The sequence below is a fragment of the Urtica dioica genome, chromosome 7, assembly GCF_054948205.1.
Source record: "Urtica dioica subsp. dioica isolate 48M chromosome 7, U.dioica_male_clone48M_v1_H2, whole genome shotgun sequence".
NCBI classification, from domain to species: domain Eukaryota; kingdom Viridiplantae; phylum Streptophyta; class Magnoliopsida; order Rosales; family Urticaceae; genus Urtica; species Urtica dioica.
Genome location: NC_142762.1, coordinates 20,890,135 through 20,911,010, shown reverse-complemented (window position 1 = coordinate 20,911,010; position 20,876 = coordinate 20,890,135). Strand labels below are relative to the sequence as shown.

General features: G+C 34.8%; 1 protein-coding gene across 1 annotated transcript; it reads left to right on the top strand.

Annotated features, from left to right (window-relative positions):
• Positions 1 to 2,947: 2,947 nt before the first annotated feature.
• On the top strand, positions 2,948 to 12,104 carry LOC149390376 (very-long-chain aldehyde decarbonylase CER1-like). The gene is made up of 10 exons (XM_089620228.1): positions 2,948 to 3,077; positions 6,337 to 6,566; positions 7,141 to 7,373; positions 7,964 to 8,183; positions 8,505 to 8,880; positions 9,017 to 9,124; positions 9,646 to 9,846; positions 10,383 to 10,487; positions 10,604 to 10,777; positions 11,665 to 12,104. The coding sequence occupies exons 1-10, from the start codon at positions 3,018 to 3,020 to the stop codon at positions 11,848 to 11,850; spliced, it is 1,893 nt and encodes a 630-aa protein (XP_089476354.1). The 5' UTR covers positions 2,948 to 3,017; the 3' UTR covers positions 11,851 to 12,104.
• Positions 12,105 to 20,876: the final 8,772 nt, after the last annotated feature.

Below are 20,876 nucleotides of genomic sequence, written 5' to 3'. Positions count from 1 at the left end.
TTTTTCTTTTTGTTGATGTTGCACTTAATCCTTTCTTATTTGCAACCTCTAGCAAACTGCCCTGAACTCAAATTTTATTTCGATTGGATCGGGAAAAATTCATTACAACCAAGTCATTTTCATCTAATTATATAGTTAAATCCATAACCGAACGGATTATAATTATATGATCCGAACCGAGAATTTTCTCATTCGTTCTCGATTAATTCAAATATATTCAAGGTTTCTCGGAAATAATTCTCGTTCTTCAGAATTTATTTCTTGAATTATCTCCCGAAAATATTTCCTCGGAAATACTTTATTAATTGAGATAACTCGATAATTCCTTCACTCCTTCTGAGATTTCTCATTACCTTAATATATTTAAATTATTCGATAAACTCATTGGACCATAATTCACTCGAGAGATGGAAAAATATAACGAGGAATTTACTTCACTAACTTCCTTCCGGATTCCTTTCACGTTGAAATTAGTTACTCGTTAAAATATATTTTCACTTTCACAATCTTTCTTAGATTCGTGAAAATATTCTAAAACCTTATCGACCTTTGTATTCTAAATTTCCCATTCTCGATTATTTCCTCGTTCCTTTGAAAAATTCCTTAATATTATTTCCTTTGAAATCTTGAAATCTCACTTGAAACGTGAACCGATGGAGTATAGAGAAAATCTTCTCGTTTACTGAAACGAGAGAGGAATGAAATTCTATATAAATTCAAACGAGAGAGAGAAATATAATCTCATTTATTTATTTTCGAGAGAGAGAATCATAAGGAGACGACGTTTAGAAAATTAGGTTGTGCGGGTCTCAAAATTACTGTATGACCGCTGCATACGGTCGCTTTGAGTAGTCATTTATATTCCTTCTATTGAACTTACTTTTTGTTGTGTTTGTAATTTGGTATTGTGTTGAAACATTGTACACTATTTTTAGTTTTATGAATTTTATCATACGTACTTTGTATGTTTTCTGTATATTTCTTTTCTGAATTCCCTCGGTAAATACGGTATTTGACGGTATTCTTCTACGGTAACAGTAAGTTCAACGGTACCAGGTTTTTTTTTTTTTTTTTCCTACTTTCCCCGGTATTCCTTTACGGTACCAGGGGTTACCAGTAAATTCTGAAGCTCGGAATAGTAACGATAACGGTATTTCGATCCTTGGTCATAGATAGACATATCATACTCTTTCATTAATTTCTCCGACACCTCGCCGAAAATGGTCGTTGCTTCTCCACGAAATGTGTTTACCCTCATAATAACAACATTACATGTTCGTGATGGGACAAATATTATAGTTGGCAGATAAACCACAAGACTTTATCTGTGACGCTAACACACACACACACAAAAGCAAAAGAAAAAAAAGACTTAATGAACATCACATGCCTCGTTCGCTTCATATTCGTAAAGGTCTATTGTTTGGTATCAATATTCGACCAATCTAGGCTTTTTTCTTATTAAAATAGGGCAGCGAAATGTAACGTGGCAATGCACTTTGTCATCGGTGATTTAATATAGCTTTCTGTCGCTTGGTCTGAATAGATATAATTAGATGTGTCAATTTAGTTCGGCCACAAAACCCAAAAAAACTAAATAAATGGATTAATACATCATATGTAAAATTATAAACGTAAAATAAATACGTAAAATTTAACTCGAATATAATGTAAAATAAGGACGATTAGTATTTTCTTCTAACAAAATTAAAATGTAAAATAATTGATTCCAATACATTAGAAAATATGATAGACAAATCAAAATTAAAAAGGAATGCTATGCCTAAATATTAACATTTTTATCTCCGCTATACAATTTATAGATCTTCAATCATTTTGTACTGTCTGAGGTTGAAAAATAAATATATTTATAATCAATTCACGTAGAAAAATGTATAGTTAATATAAGAACGTTTGAATTTAGGGATTTTTAGCTAAATAGTCACTTATAACTATGAAATTGAAAAATAGTCAATATTTAGTCAATTTATGTTAATTAGTTACCGAAACTATTAACCAGAAAAATAGATAACAAAAAGATAATTTCGCCCAATTTGATTTCCCAACTCTTTGTTAAATCTATTTTTTTATAAAAATTAAAAAAATTATTTATCGAAATCGCGAGAATTGAGGAATTAGTTATTATTTTATAATTTTTACTGATTATTCTTTTAAATTTTTTTTACTGAAATCTTTATGACTTTCTTTTTAACGTTTTTTCCCTCAATTTCATAAGTGTTTTTGTTCATTTAGCTTACAGACACGAAGTCACATGGGAGTGAGAGGGGGCTATAACCGCCCCTCAAAATTATTTTTTTCCCACTTTTTGCTTATTTTTTATTTTATTTTTACAGTTTTTTACCCTCAAAATTTACAAACTAACCCCCTGAATTTTTTGTTGCAAATTAGCCCCCCTAATCTCAATTCCCTATATATCATAAATTAGCAAATGTCAAGTGTATGAAACATATACAAGACGCAAAGACCATGCACACGCAAAGATCATGGGGCTTAGGTACATTATTATCACTAGTGTAATTTTAAACGAATCAAAAACTAATAAATGTTAAGCAAATATTTCTGCCGTCCACGGAACAATATAAAATAAAAATCTTAATCATAAGATGTTTTTTGTTTTTTGTTTTTTTTTTTTTTTTTTTTTTTTTTGTAGTAGTAGTAGTAGTACGAGCAGTAGTAATAAATGCGGTCCAACAAAAGCGGTTGAGAGAACAAATAAAGGCTAGTAAGACAAATTTCAGGAATTATAGAACGATCGAAACAGCTTTTGATGGAGTAACCATTATGTGCTACAGCTTTTGTGATAAGTAATATTAATGACCAATAGGGTAACGTGGCCAAAATGCCACGCTTAGTATTAGCTTACATGTCGAAAAACTAAATCCTATCATCTCATAACAAATATGTGTGTGTGTATATATATATATAAGACGTTCAGAGGCTTGATCTCTTGAAGCATATGCTCTTAAACATTCCAAGCTAGAAGTAAGAGACTCTTAATGGCTACTAAGCCGGGTATCCTAACTGAATGGCCATGGAAGCCTCTAGGAAGCTTCAAGGTAACACATATGCTACAGTCTCCATACATATACATATTCAAATATACGCTGTATTTGTTAGAGCAATTTACCATAATTTACACACACATAACTGCTCAACATATTTCTTTACGGAGTAGGTGACTTCGCGTGGGTGTAAGTTTGTTTTTATTATTTTTTATTTATATATATATATATATATATATATATATATATATATATATAATAGATCGTTTTACTTCTACCGATGATTAAACGGATTATTATGTTTATTTGATCATAGGACAACTTCTTGTTTGATTACTCTCAGTCTTTTCTTTTTATATTGGTTAAATAATGTTCTCTGCTGATATCAGTATCAAAATGATGATGTGACATTGTTTTTAACAAGATTTTTTCAGATTTATTATTTTAAACTATTAGACTTTTCCAGGTAAATATAAATTGTAATTATTTACCTTTTATATCTCTTATCTGAGATAGTAGTACGATAATTGTATTACGTATGCATTATTTGTAATTGTGCTTTATGATACTAGTTAATATGCACAGCCCATTACACTTTTTACGTATTCCCTGTGAGACGAGTTCTTCTAGTTATACATCCACTAATTTATTTTTTATCCTCGTAGAACTCCTAGGCATAAAATATTTCTAAAAGTATCCAAAGTCAATCTAGCTACGGTATAAAAAAACGCATTATCGAAAAAGATGTAAAGGGAGGGAAGAAAACCAAATTATTTCTTACTATTTAAAACCTGAAAATTTTCGTTTCTGCAAAAGAATCCGAAAACCAAATAACATATTTCTGATACTTTCTTAACATCTTAAAATTAGACTACGACCTTTAAATTATAGCTGAATGTAGGACAAGATATATGTTTAACTCTAAAGAAAATAAACAAATAATAATAATAATAATAATAATAATAATAATAATAATAATAATAATAATAATAATAATAATAATAATAATAATAATAATCATTTTCTTCAAATATGCTTCATGGAATTATACATTAAAAAATTAGTGCTAAAGATAAGATTTTTTTTATTACAGTAAATCTCATCCATGCCCATAAGAGAATCTCACTAGTCTCACTTTGTCTCTCATTCTTTCAAATGTAACATATGCCCTCCTTGTATTATAAAAAAGTCTCATTAGCGCAATATAACTATTTTCTCAAAAAAATTATTTGATTAAAAATGTATTAATAAATCAGTTTTAATGGTAAGGAAAAGAAAATAAAATCGTTCTAATACGTTTATATTTCTATATAGCTACCAAGTATTATATATTATATAGATTTCATGATTAATAAATATATTTCCTTACCATATAATTCACAAGATATTGATGCACATAGCTATAAAGCACAAAATATACAAATCATAAAGTTGTTGTTTAAAATATGAATATTAATATAAAAGTTTAAAGCCAGATAAATATTAATAAGTTATTATTTATGATTATTTCTGTATTTATTGATTATTAAATTTAAAATTTTTACGTACAACATTTATTAAAGGCATATTCTCTTACAAAATATTAGGTAAAACGGGCATGATGGATATTTTATAGTTATAAGGGGATTGATGAAAAATAGTGTAAAAAAAAGGATGGATGATAAATTTTCTAAATATAAAAAGCAAAGTAAGATTGGGATTTATTCATTTATTTTTTAAATAAAGAAATCCAATGAAAATATCTCCTGCTTTTTAGGGGGTAGTATTTTAAGTTTTGAACGATCAATCATCTTATACGTATTTCATATGACAGAATATTTGTTTTTAATAAAGTCCCCTCCTTTATTAGGGGCATCATGCGAGTCACCTACAACAATTTCCAAGTATTGGGTCATGCATAAATCGTTTAGACTTATTATTATGCTAATTGGTAGATATCGGTTAAAGCATTATTTCGTGCACACCTGGAGCTTGATCTACGAGTAAAATTCTTATGGCAGTTGAGTCCCCATATTTGGGCAATTATTATTACATTGATTAAATGGTATTATGAAGGATACATATTTATTTATGTTGCGATTTTTAAATGCAAAGGATTCCAAGTGCATGCCATGCCACGTAGATCTTTAGTTTGATTTGATCCTAAGGATTCAACTGCCATGGTTTCTTGTTTTAGTCAAGTGAAAGCATTAAGTGAGACATTAAAGCCACTTTACTTTCTAACAAATGAAGTGGTCCAATTTTAAACAAACTTAGTTGTATGAAATTGTGTAACCCTACACACGTGGCAATTATCGACTGATATATATATATAGAGAAATTTCATTTTCTAGACTCAAAAGTTACAGAAATATCTCAATTAGACCCGCTAGTTAAAAAATATCCAAAATTGGACTTTTGTACCAATTTTGGACGAAAATACCCTTAATTCAAAAATAAACCCTCTATCCATCTCTTTCCATCTCTTTCATTCTCACTCTCATTTTCTCTCCACACCAAAGAACACCAAATCCGACGTGAGCCCCATTCCGACGTCCAACCACACCAAATCCGACGAGTTCCAACGCCCACCACACCAAATTCGACCGAATTGGAGGTTAATTTTTTTTATTTTTTTTAAGGTTGATTTGAATGAGATTTAGAGGTTAATTTTTTTTTTTTTTTTTTTTAAAAACTGGGAATTTCCGATGAAGATCATCGGAATCCATCGGAGATGGATTCCGATGGTCTTCATCGGAAATTTCCGATGGATTCCGACGAAGACCATCGGAATCCATCGGATTCGGTCGGAATCCGATGGATTCCGATGATCTTCATCGGAAAATCCCAGTTTAAAAAAAAAAAAAAAAAATCACCTCCAAAGATGGATTCCGACACGTTCCGACGAGTTCCGATGGATTCCGAAACCCTCAAAAACTATGGAATTTTTTTCAAAAACGATGCGAAACCCTCAAAATCGAAGCTAAACATATACCCAAATTCTAATCCTAGCGTTGCCCCGAACCCCACGAGCTCAGCGGTGAGCTCGACCACCGAGAGTTCTAATCCTAGCGCAACCAATTCGAAAGTGACAAGAATTGTGATGAAGATGATTTGAAAATGAGAGAAGAATATGAGTTATTTTGAATTAAGGGTATTTTCGTCCAAAATTGGTACAAAAGTCCAATTTTAGATATTTTTTAACTAGCGGGTCTAATTGAGATATTTAGAAAATGAAATTATATAACTAGAGCATAACTTAAGTTCTGATTCTTTTTCTTTTTCTTTTTTTCTTTTTTTTTTTGTGTAATTTTTTTACTATACACCTGGACAGTTTGTGATATTGACACCTTGGATCATAAAGAGCACATACACATTCATCACCAATTTTGATAATCCGGAAGAGAGCGACTTCTCATCGTTCCTCATATTTCCATTTCTGATTTGGAGGATGATTCACAACCAGCTTTGGATCAGTCTTTCCCGTTATCGAACAGCCAAAGGAAATAACAGAATCCTTGACAAAGGTCTTGAGTTTGACCAAGTCGATAGAGAAAGAAATTGGTCAGTCTTGCATCATTCATTGTTCAACTTTTTGTTTCCATGTACTTTGCACAGTACGATGGTATCAATAAAAGTGAAAAGTACATCGAAACATAGTAGATCTATCGGAAATAAGTTAGAACAATTACTATATATATATATATATATATATATATGTATATATATATATATATATAATCAAATTTTATAATGACGTAATGAGTTATCTAGCATATTTCATTGGAAATGATTTTTTTCACTGTAAATGAAATGTCACAAGACTAAAATAAGATAAAGGTTTATGTAAGAAATAAATGTCACAAAAATATCAAATTACCTTTAAAAGCAATTTATAATAGCTTAAAAGTAATTTTGTGTTTGACATTTATTGTAATTACGGCATTAGTAATTCAAATTAATTGTAAAAGCAATTTAGATCAGCTTAAAGGTAACTAGTATCATGCGTTTCAATTAAGCTTTATGTTCAATTTTTCATTACAGTCCAAATCATAATATTTCATAGCTAGGTTTATTTACTTAATTTGTTAATACCACGAGCTATTAATTGAGACATAATTTTCAACTCTTTGAGCAGGGATGATCAAATATTGTTTAACGGAATACTGTTCTATGTGGGAGCCCAGACATTGTTGGGCGCTACAAATCTGCCATTGTGGAGGACAGATGGCGTGATCATAACGGCTCTTCTACACACGAGTGCAGTGGAGTTTCTATACTATTGGCTGCACAGAGCACTTCATCATCATTTTCTCTACTCTCGTTATCACTCTCACCATCATTCCTCCATTGTAACTGAGCCAATTACCTGTAAGCCCCACCACAATAAGTTATTGTTTGACGTGATGAATTACTTATATAAATCGTTAAAAATTTGTAGTTTTAGTGTCAAAAAATCCTTTTGACAAACTATTTTATCGAAAAGTTGAAATTTTGGTTATTTTACTAATCAATTAGTTTTAAATAGCTGTATCGTATAATTTTACCTATTCGGTAATCTTCACTATTGAAATCGTTAGAGAGAAGTGTAATCATAAATGATTGACGTCAGTAGTTTTTTACATTCATTTGCGTGACTGAAAATAATTCAAATATACATTTACTATATAAAAAAGAAAAATTATCTTATCTTATTGAATTTGCAATAACTACACTGAAATGGTCATTATGAATTATAACATAAAAAAAAAAAAATCATGACAAGGAGGTACGTAATTAATATATGTTTCAAATCAAATTCAAATTCAAATTTGCATCTTCTAAAATTGTCATAGAAGAAATTTGTTTTACTTAATACAGTTGTCATGATCAAGTATATATAATTTGACTTTTCACTCCTGTTACATATGTGACATAGTTTTCTTCTTTTAATTTTTATTGTTTGATCGGTGTATGTGCAGCTGTAATTCATCCATTTGCAGAGCACATCTCATACTTCACGCTTTTCGCAATCCCGTTGCTTACAACAATTTTCACAAGAACTGCCTCTATCGCATCATTTGCTGGTTATATATGTTTCATCGATTTAATGAATAATTTGGGTCACTGCAATTTCGAATTGATCCCCAAATGGATTTTCTCTATCTTCCCTCCTCTCAAGTATCTTATGTATACCCCCACGTAAGTTCCCAACTCTTACTAGCACTATGACTTTTTTAGTAATTAATCAAATATATAGTCATTGTTTTGGATGAAAATTATATCACATTTCTTACCACCAATTGTATAACATGAAAAAAAGGAATATCATATAAGGATTCAGTTGATAAATTACTATTACAAATCTAGGTAATTTTTTATTGTAAAATAGTTACAGTAATTGACTAATAATAAAACAGTACTAACCAATGTATTTAGATAATAGAATAACCTTAAACAAAATAAACATAGTAGTGAGTGTTAAATCACTATTAACGACATTATACATATGTTTGACTTTAGGTTTCACTCGTTACACCACACTCAGTTTAGAACAAATTATTCTCTGTTCATGCCACTCTACGATTACATATATGGGACAGTCGACATATCTTCGGATTCATCGTACGAAGCGTTTGAGAAGAGAAGCGAAGAAGTGCCTGACGTGGTTCATCTCACACATCTCACAACGCCTGAGTCCATTTACCATTTACAATTCGGCTTTGCTGATTTTGCCTCCAAGCCTTACACCTCCGCGTGGTATCTCTGGCTCATGTGGCCTCTCACTCTCTGGTCCGTCATGCTGACGTGGATTTCAAAGAGAACTTTTGTGGTCGAGAGACATCGTTTTAACAATCTCAAATTACAGACATGGTCTGTCCCTAAATACAAGATCCAGGTTAGAATTATCTATCTTTATTTTTTGTGTAGGGTTTTTTTTTATGTACTATATTACTGATATTCCGTGAAAATTCAGCTACGATATGAACTCTTTTTTTTTTTTTTTTTTTTTGTTGTTGTTGTTGTTGTTGTAGTACATGTTGCAATGGCAAAACGCGTCTATAAACAGCTTGATTGAAGAAGCAATATTTGACGCTGAGCAGAAAGGCATTAAAGTCTTGAGTCTAGGTCTCCTAAACCAGGCGAGTAGTTGATTTTTTATTTTTTTTTTAATTTTTTTTTTATGTCGTCTAGTTTATTTTTACACTTTTTTTTATTCCTAAATGAATTATAAGCTATTGTAAACAAGTCGTGAACATAGCAAGTGAATCTATGTATAATATAGATACGTTTTTTTTTTCTTTTCTAAATTTCACGTGAGTATATTTATCGCACCAGTTATTTAGCTCTTGATTTCATAAATTGGATTATATATTACCTACTTGTAAAGCATATATAAAAGATCAATATGGGATCATTTCTGAAGTATAAATTATACGTTAATGTGACTATGTTATTCTTAGTAGCCTCAAGATATGGAAAACTAATAAAAATAAATGAGGTATGCGACGTTAATATATTGCTAGATATTAAATCCCTCTATTTTAGAAACAAAAAAGATATAGCTACTTATTCGCAGGTACGAAGCCAGTCGGAGTCCAAGATATTCTTAGGTTAAATTATTATTAATAACAGCTAATAAAAAGTTACATTAATGTTGCAGAGTGAGGAACTAAATAGTTATGGTGGCCTTTACGTGAATAGACACCTAAATTTGAACATAAACATCGTAGATGGTTCAACTCTTGCAGCGGCTGCAATTCGGAACTACATACCAAAGAAAGCAACCAAAGTTCTATTTAGAGGCAAACTTTCTAAGGTTGCTTATACTGTTGCATATTCTTTGTGTCGCAAGGGCATCCAGGTAATTTGGGATATATATATATATATATTGGCTATATAAATACTATATAAATTAACCTTATCAACCTTATAAGTCCCAAAAAAAAATAATTGTTTAGTTTCAATTGTCTTTTCATTATGAGATTTATTCTAAGATGCTCCTCTATCATGGCCTTTTACATTCATTCATCTTGTCAAATTTTAATTTTAAACGTTAGTGAAGGAAAACGTGTTTTATAAGTTTATGCTATAATCCTGTTATTGCCATCTAATATGGTGGTACAACCTCATATGAATTTAAAATTAAACAATTGATAGAAATATAAATTTTGACTCTTATTTTTATGTCACACCATTGTAATATGTTCGAAAATTTCAACACCTTAAGAGATATTTTAAATACCTAGATAGCCTCCAAACCAAATTGTACTTAGAGTTATTATATTCATAACCATCGTGATGACCTGATATGAATATTATAATCTTATTCATACTGTAACGAAATCCAAGTAGATGTACTGTATAATAATCTAATAACAAATACTTGATCTTGTGCAGGTTGCAATGGCGTGCAATAATGAATATGTGAAGCTTAAAAACTCAATGGAAAATGACGATTCTGCGCCTAATCTCGTTCTCTCAAAAAGCTACTCAGATTACAAAGTAAGCAAAAACTTGCATTTAAATTACACTTAAGAACATGTGCATTATTTAATTTATTTACCTATTAAATCAAAGGTGATAAATTAAGATATCGCATGTGCGATAACTCCATGCAGATCTGGTTGGTAGGAGACGGACTCACCCAAGAAGAACAAGTAAAAGCCGCAAAAGGAACCGTATTTATTCCATTCTCACAATTTCCACCGAAGAAACTCCGTAAAGACTGCTTTTACCACTACACACCTGCATTTTTAACTCCTAAATCGCTTGAGAATGTCCATGCTTGCGAGGTATGAAAGTGATACCCATGAATATTGTTAATTTAAGGCTAAAGATTATATTTGCATGAAACTAGAATTTCAGATAGCTGTCAAGTTGGACTGAGAATATAAAGTGTGTTAAATATTTTATTTTTTTTGAAATACTTCAAAATTCATTATTCTTAGACCCTTCACTCTATTCTAATGGGCAATATTAAATGATTTTTTTATGGCTCTACTATTTATATGACTTATTATACTTCTTATGAACATTTAACATTTATGCTTTTTTTTTTTTTTTTTTCTTTTTTACTAAACATCTTACTTATTTGACATGTACAACTATAAAAAGAACCAAAACATACTATTTCTCAATTTTTAAGGTTAACTTACTCTAGTTTAAGAAATTAATAAAACTAAAGCTATATATTCTAAATTTATTACACAAATATTTTTTAAAGCATGGGGACTGAATATCGGACATTCTATTTTCTGAGGGCAAAACTTGAAAGATGGATTAAGCTTAAAGGCCTGTTTATGGAATTTTCCTATTCTAATTAAGTAAAAAAAAATTAACTAGTTAATAATTATACATTTAGGGTAACTTTCAAATATACGTAAAAAAAATTACGTTATTTCAAACTAATTAATTCTACCCAGTAGTTAGTTTTCTACCTAGAAATATATTTTATTTCGAATATTGTGTTTATAGATATATTTGTAATTATTTTGAACATATTGATAAAGAAAAATTTATCAATACTTATTAATTAAATATGTCTTATTCAAAGGTTCAAATTTCGAGTGATATATATAGTTCCATTTTGAGCAAATGTTGACGTCATCACTTGCTATAGTCTATAGCACTCATACCTTTTTAATATTTAACGTATAATTGTACGTATATTACGTGGTAGAATTGGTTGCCAAGAAGGGCGATGAGTGCATGGCGTGTAGCGGGGATCGTTCATGGATTGGAAGGTTGGAATGAGCACGAGTGTGGTGAGATCACCAACACCAACAATGCCAATGATTCTAAGTTCCACAATGTTTGGGAAGCCACTCTTCGCCATGGGTTTCAACCTTTGCCCCCTTCCTTCTAAATACAAATATTGTTAGTATATGTATGCATGGTGTTCTAGAATAAAAAGAATACGTATGTGTGCTCTACTTTAATCAAACTAAGTTTTTCCAAGTGTGTTTTGTTGCTATGAAGGGTACTAATCAATGTTGTACGAGTTAGTTTGCTTAAGTCGTTGTTACTTTAGGTGTGTATTAGTGTTGTGATAAAGTGTATTTAATGATCGGTTATGAATGTTATGCTTGAGAATTGATTCTTTATCAATTCTTTAGACCATATTGCGAATGACGTACACAATGTATTAGAGATGAAACGCAGTCGTTTCAGTCTCTGCTTTTGTTTTTATTTTATCTTGTGTATAGACACGTGTATAGCACGGATATGCTAAGTTAGTTATGTTAGTTGCTCCGTGTATATAAACACACACACTGTACATTTTCTGGTGAATGAGAATTTGCATACTCGATCTCACATTGAGTCGAGACTATTCTCTCCCAAACACTCTCTCAGTCTGATCTCAATATGGTATCAGAGCTCTAAATTCCGCCATTGTTAGAGCATTTTGGAGCTTCGTCTTTACCTGAACTCGAGTCATCGGCGATACTCTGTTTCTGGCACCAAGTGAATGGAGGAACATAGCAACACTTCGATGGAGAATTCAGCGTTCGGAGCTTCACGAAGGTCAGTAATCGATGATCCACTGAGTGCATATTATCTTCATCATTCAGACAATCCAGGTACAGTTCTCGTATCTCAATTGCTGAATGGAGATAATTATGCGTCGTGGAATCGATCGATGTTGATTGCGCTGTCCGTGAAGAACAAGTTAGGGTTTGTTGATGGATCTATCGTGAAACCTGATGGATCTGATCCACACCTATTGAATTCATGGAGACGCAACAACCATATCGTGATCTCTTGGTTGTTGAACTCTGTTTCGAAGGAAATTTCATCGAGCATTTTGTTCGGAGAATCAGCTGCGGAGATCTGGAATGATCTGAACGAGAGGTTTCAGCAATCCAATGGACCGCGCATTTTCCAGTTGAAACGAGAACTCACAAACCTAACTCAAGATCAGCGATCGGTTGGGATGTACTTCACAAGGTTGAAAGCAATTTGGGAGGAGTTGAACAATTTTCGACCAAATTGTACTTGTGGAACGTGTAAATGTGGAGGTGTGAAGAAGCTTAATGAGTTCTTCCAAAATGAGTATGTGATGAGCTTCCTTATGGGACTCAATGACTCGTTCTCAGCAGTGAGGAGTCAAGTGCTACTCATGGATCCTATTCCTGCAATCAACAAGGTGTTTGCGTTAATTAAGAAGAATATCAAGACTTGGGAAGATTGTTTACCACATGTTGAGTTTGCTTATAACCGCGCTATTCATTCATCTACTAAGTTCTCACCCTTTGAGATTGTCTATGGTTTTAATCCACTAATGTCATTGGATTTATCTCCTATTCCTATGTCTGAGCATGTGAATTTAGATGGTGAACAGAAAGCAAAACTTGTTAAGCAGCTTCACGAGACGGCACGATTCAACATTGAGCGGAGGACGGAGCAGTATGCGCAACAAGCCAACAAGGGCCGCAAGAGAGTGATTTTCGAACCCGGTGATTGGGTTTGGCTACATATGCGCAAGGAGCGTTTTCTGGAGCAACGCAAGTCCAAACTATAGCCGCGTGGCGATGGACCATTTCAAGTTATCTAGAGGATCAACGATAATGCCTACAAATTGGATCTTCCAGGTGAGTATAATGTTAGTGTTGCATTCAATGTGACTGACTTATCTCCTTTTGATGCAGATCATGATTTACGGGAAAATCCTTTTCAAGATGAGGGGAATGATGAGGACATGTCCCACAAGGAGCCACAAGCAAAATACCAAGTGCCGGTAGGACCCGTGACGAGGGCTCGAGCGAGGAGATTCAAGGAGGAGCTTAACAATCTGATCATCAAGCTCCAAGATGAAGAAGGGGACAAGCTCGCAAAGGAGAGAATTCAAGGAAATCAAGAAACAACAATGAAGAATGTTATTTGGGCCGAATTGAATTAGACGGACTATTCATATTTTGCTATTTCTTCCTATTTTGCTATTTCAGTTTGTGTTATTTGTTTTTGGGTCAAGACATGTTATTTAAAAACCCATATGTGTTTGTATTGGGTTGGGCCTTTGTTTTTATGTCTATTAGTACTTAAATAAGGATAAATGGGCTTATTAGGTTATGGGGCATGTTAATGCCTGAAAATGGATCAACACGAAAACCGGTCCGCGGTTCGGTCTAGGCCGGACCCTATGACCGCGCGGTGGTCCAACGGAGAAGTTGTTCCAACAACTGTACTAGTTGAAAAACATGTCACGAAATCAAAAGAATTTGCTCAAAATGTATCTCAAGATGCGCTAAGTTAACGGGGTTCTTTGCGGGATTTCAAACATTGTTGGCTCCGTTTTTTCTAACTAAGTATCGAGAAAGGAAAAATCGTTCGACCTTTTCGGAAAGGGTGCTCAAGGAAGGACTATGGGTTGGCTTTTTGGCTATGATCGGTCCAAATGATGGTCTATGTCATTTTCCCTAGGTTTCGTGTCAGGTCATTTCGCCTCGAAGAGGGTTAGAGCGGTTCTTAGTGTTCATGAGCTAAAAGACATTTAAAGATGTGATCGAACTTCTAAGAGACTACTCAAAACTGCAAAACGGACATGCGTGCATAAATGCGAAAAATAAACCAAAATTGGGCTAATCAAACCACTAGTCAATCACAATGAAGTACAAAAAATATATTAAAATTGACTCAAACTCGGATTTCTTCATAAACAATGGTATCTAAGGCAAATAATAAGAGAAAACAATTTAACACTATCACTAACAAGCAATCACTAAATAAAATGAAGAAAATAAAAATTAAATAAAAACAACCTAATCTAACAAAAATCTCCCACAAAGAAGCTAATCTCCCCTCCCGTCCCCCCAAACTTAATCTCTACATTGTCCTCAATGTAGATCCAGCTGACCTCGCGAGAGTCGTAGAACTCCCCTTCTCATCGCCGCCGCGCTCAGGCGGCTGTGGATATTCTTTTACATGCTCTTTCTTCCTCATCTTTTTGAACAGTTTTGGCCACTGTCCTCGCGCCGGTTTGAATGGAAATTATGGTTTTTCACCCTTCCTTGCGCTTTTCGTGGGTTTGTCTGGAGGAGCGCGTAGTGGTGGTGGAAAGGATGGAGGCTTGACTTTGTCAGTCTTGAGAGCATAGACCGCATCTTTCTCCTTTTTACGCTTTCGAGCAGCTGCGCAGTGATTTTGAATCGGGCGTAACATCTTGCTCCGATGTTCAATTTTCAGATATAAATATGTGTTGTTGGAAAGCTAGCTAAGAGAAAGCTATATCTAATGGTTAAAAGAATTCATCCAAATTATTTGATTTAAAATCATATATCATGCGGAAGATGACACCATGTTTCTTGATTAACTCTAACTTGTCCGAAAAGTCTTCAAATCATCCCAAAGTTGCTCCATTCCCCTCAAAACACATTTAGCTCATAAAAAACTTTTAATAACAAATAAAAGCACAAAGAGATATAAAAAAAACCTAAGAATTCGCTTTGATTCAAAGATGGAGGCACAACATCTCCAAATAATCTTCGGTCATAAAACGCAGCAGATGAGGAGGATGAGGAAGAAGAGGATTAGCTTCCACATGAGAGAACTCCGACAGTCAAAAGAGTCTAGGGTCCGGACCATCGCCGAAACCACTCCCTGAGCGACGGCGATCATGACGTTGTTATCGTCCTCGCCGAGAACTCGAAGTAGGGCATCCATAACCAAGCTTCTTGATTTGGACCTCATCGCCTCTTTGCGCAACGCCGACTTCTGAATCTCGCTCCGGATCTCGATGCGCGATCGATATCGCTTTTTGTCATGAGACTTCCCTCGGCAAAGCTCGAGCTCTAGCACTTTCCAGCGAAACTTAGGTTTGTTAGTTGGTATTTGTTCTTATTTTTTTTTATCTCGGTTATAATTTGTTTGATTATTTTTAAGCAAAAAAAAAAAAAATAGAACTCTATTATTTACACTGAGTGTGTATATAAAAGTCAAAACTATCGCACTAACCTTTCTTGCCTTGAATAGTTGCAAGTGTTTGAGGTTGTTTTCTTTTTTCTTTTCGTTTGTCCACTTTTTTGGGCTTTATTCATTCGTTGTTACAAAATAAAGTTAGGCGTGTAGAGAATTGATAACCAGAACATCATGGTGTACAAACGGCCACCATGCTACCATTTAGCCGTTAAGGCTTTACCACCGGCTTAATGGTAGCGGTACTACCGTTAGCTTAACGGTAGTGGTAGCTAACGGAAGTGCTTAACGGTTACCATTAAGCCGTTAAGAAATAAAAAAATTAACGGGCCCTTTTTTTAAGTCATAGATCTAAGCCAGTCAACAAATCACACGGCTAATATTTAAAAAAAAACATAAAAAATAAAAGCTGACAAATGCAACTTTCTATTTTAGCAACGGATCTTTACTGGCCTAGTGGTACCTGCACCTGCGAAAGGCTCACCACTGCTGTCCATGGCTTAATGGTACCGATACCATTACTGACGACTTAGCAGTGACCGTTATACCACTAAGACCGGACGGTGTCGACGGCCACCGTTAAGCCGGTACCATTTGTAATATTCCAATGACATTCTTTTATTATGCCGATCCTATGTGTATTGTACTTGCTTCTGAAATTTTCAGGATATAATCATATCTAATGTCGTAACAATATACTTAATTATCATTTGTCTTTGAAGAAAAAATGAAAAAGAAGAGCATTATTACAATTCTTTTTTTAAGCATGATTACAGATGTTGGAGTATAATGCTCATGATGAAATGGTTTTGACATGAGTTCTACGTTATTATGTATATAAATATAAGGCAATATAAAACATGACATTATATATATATATATATATATATATATATATATATATATATATATATATATATATCAACAAGTTGTCAAACAAGCCCAGATTTATTGACATACACTCCAATACTCTGCACCTTCATTTTTTACAAACTCTCTCTAGATACTAATATGGTATCGAAGCCCAAACTCTAGCTTCAATAAGGGAGAATCCGATCTTGCAATGACATGGAACTTGTGAATGGAATACACAGCAGAATCTACACGTGTAGGAAGAAATCCATTTTTTTTTTCAACATTTCAATTAGAATATTAATATTGTTTGATGTTAACAATTTTATGACGTACATGTTCTTCTCTACACCCGTATAGTTCTGGTGAAGTATACTGAGCTCATAGGCGAAGAACTCGAGAAGATCAGTCACGTGTTTCAAATGTTGGAGAGGTGGGATCAACTACATGTCTCATGGTTACTCTCATCACTGACTTAAGCAATACACTTCGAAGGTAAGTCGTGAAACATCCTGAAATTACTTAACGTTTGATGAGATGGTTATTCAACTAATAGATAAAATAACAACTACTTGTGCAAGATAAATAAAACAATCAATCAACAAGCAGAAAAATAGTAAACGTGATAGCGAATTGGTAGCCCAGCTTAGTGATAAAGCACATAATCCGGATTCCTTATCTCTAATCTGGCTTATCTTGATCATGGAAATTGTACTCTTTCTCTCTACTTATGTTTTTTTTTTCTCTTTATGTCTCCCTCTCTCTAATTTCGACGATGCACCACCACGCCCATGACCACTTCACCCCACACCAGACCCACCGCACCATACGGCCTCTCGATCGACCGAGCTACTCCTACAAACCGAAGACTTTCCCCAAGCAACAACACCAAAACCACATCTGAGTCACTCTACGACCTAGCTACAACTTTGTGACTAACATCCTTGAGATACCACTCCCCAAGTGCCCCTCTTTGTTTGGGTACCACTACATCCTCCCACAAACACCGATGACCCCCCTATCACCATCATAACCACCACAACCGACACCAACAACATAACTAAAACTCTTGAGCTTGGATTAGATTCTTTCGAGCCCCGAACAACCCTTTCCAAGCCTCACCCGAGCCATCTGAGCCTCGCCTTATAACTCTCTCTCTCTCTCTATCTCTTTCTCTCCACCTTACAATAACTCCGGCAACACATCTTTATGACTATGGCGGCATCTTTCCGCGACTCCAGCAACTCTACTCGACCTATTCACCGACGTTACAGGTAATTTATTCAATAATAAGTTAGTAATTTTGTAATTTGTTTTATAGTAATTATGGATGTAGGAAACAACCTCACAACATAAATTCTTTAGTTGGGCCTAAGCCCAAAAATTTGAGCTCGACAGGAGAAGGTAATAGAGCTTAGCTCGTCCACTTCGCCAACGTCCCTGGCCCAGTTCATTTGAAAAGCTCTATAGTCTTCTATCAAGAAGGAGTCAATACTTATAGCTCATTCAACCTGAAAGAAGCGGTCTTCAACCGATCTTTTCGCCACTCCGAAATAAGTCAGCATGCGCGTGGCATCTCAAATCACTCCAGACCGACCACGTGTCACCCCCGGTGTCCACCGCCCCTTGTGCGAACTCGATGGGTGTCCCAGTAGGGAATCAGCCCGTCAATGACAGAAGTACGACTATCACCATGGTGACCTCAAGAGGAGTTGAGCCCGCGACCAGTAGGTCTAAGCTGACCGAAATGGAGGACTTTCGTAGAATGGTTGATGACAAGTTTCAAGCTGTTCATCCCAGGATGCACTCGGCCACTAGTTCAGCCCCTGAGATTGACCGTTTGGTAGCAGTCGGACCCCCTTCGCTCCCAACATAAGTAGGATTAAGATCGGAGATGTCAGGTAGGTTAGACTCCCAAAATATTTAGGGACAACCAATCCAAAATCCCATATGACAGTTTTCCGCATCGCTATGGGTCGAGCTCATCTTCACAAGCATGATCTGGAAGCGGGCTACTGCCAACTGTTCGCCGAAAACTTGACCGAAGCTGCGCATGATTGGTTCTCAAGACCTGAGGACGGTTCGATTGGAAATTTTCAAAAATTATCCACCGAGTTCCTCAAGCACTACTCCATGCTCGTCGAAGATGAGGCAACCATGGCTGATCTGTGGAACACATAGCAAACCGACTCCAAGACCATCAAGAGCTACATGACCCGCTTTAAAAGTATCATGGCAAAGATCTCCAACATCGATAACGATTCGGCTTTGACCGCCCTGAAAAACAACCTATAGCACGACTCTCGTTTCCGTGAGGAAATGGCTATCAACAGGTCGTCAACCATCGAAGACGCAATTCACCGCGCCTCAAACTTTGCAAAGGTCGAAGAAGAAATGAATATCTTGGCTAAGAAGTATAACGTCAAGAGAGTCCCTCAAGGGAACTCCAACTCTAGAAGATCTCAAGCCCAAGGTGGGCGACAGAACAGGAAAGAAAATGGAACCCTCAAGAAGGCAGATGCTCCACCTGGTTTTGCGTTCAACGTAAGCGACAGAGTTCGCGCCAGAAGCTCCAACAAAAAAATGGACCCGAGACCCGGACGCTTATTGTGACTTCCCCAAAAGTAATGGACATGCCATCTTCAATTGTGAGATAATGATGAAGTACTATCCGAAAATTTCACTAAGGGAAAGCTGAAAGGAATCGACTTACGACCTCCTCCAATGAAGAAGAATTTTAACTCACAGCCCAGAGGAAATCATTCTTTGGGAAAAAAGAATAGGAACGATGAGGAGAACACTCAGATCAACTCTCAAACCAAGCCAAGATTTGACTGCATCATAGGAGTCTCGAAGCTTTGTAGAACGTCGATCAAGTCCATTTTAGCACATCAGCGCAAGCTGAAATACACTCCTCAAGTGCATGATTCAGGAGATCAAGATGAGGCCTTGATCTCCTTCAAAGACATTGAAACGAGGAGATTAGCCACGCCACACGACGACGCCTTGGTAATTAAATTGGAGGTATCAAACTGCATCGTGGCACGAATCCTTAATGATGGAGGAAGTTCAGTAGATGCTATCTTCAGAAACACTCTAAGGAAAATGTGTTAGGAATTCTTGCCCACGAGAAGATGCTTTTGTAAATTCTCGCTGATTTATTAATAAAATAAAGTTTTCTCATTTATAATTTATTCAAATCGAAAACGTTATTTCTTATATATTAAGATTTATCAAACATTCATCACCTGATAGTCTTTGTATCGAGCTGAGTCACATGCATGACATCTGAGATTGGGCGGTGAACGAAAACTGGTCGATGATTGATTCAAGCCTGGATAGCTGAATCTGAAATCATATATGTGGAACACAAGTGAAGGTAATCACATAGTGTGAGCATTCTACACTTGTGGTAAGTGTATGACCCGAACAAGTCTTAGTTGTAGATGTGTCGTTTAAGTACCGTTAGGACACACTAACCGAGGTCGCTAATGATGGTCACAGTGAGACTTGATCTAAATCCTGAAGTGATCATGGACACTGGACCATGTTATCGCACTCTTTGACTTATTCGCTAAAACGCCACTATCATGCTAATCACAGCTTATGTCTTGAGAGTTTCGGAATATGGTTCGAGTGGAAAGTGATTTACAGATATTGAATCCAGCCTTCCTGAAAGAAGGTAAATGTTCTCTCACCTAAGGGTTGATTCCAAAACCGATAGATTACATGCACTTCCGAAGTGTGTACGTTTGGAAGAATCTTTCGCCGGGGAAGCTTCAATGCTTAGGGCTTATAAGTGTCAAGAAAAGTATAACATAATAATTGACATTTTTTGACACGGGATGAACCTGGAGGATTATGATCGCGAACTGACTATATCAGTAGACACTTGTCACGATGAGTAAATATAATTCTAGTACCAAGGAGGATTCAGTCTTGTCTTGCAAGGTAGAGTCTGACCAAGATTAGACAAATCGATGTGGAAAAGAGAAATGATTTTTTCATCTTTTTATCGGATTTTTTAAACTTCTAATACTAGGTCCATAGTCCCCGATTCAGCTCAAATAAAAGCCGATAAGAACTTTCGAACAATAATGTTTCATTATTTGTAAGGACAAGTTTTTG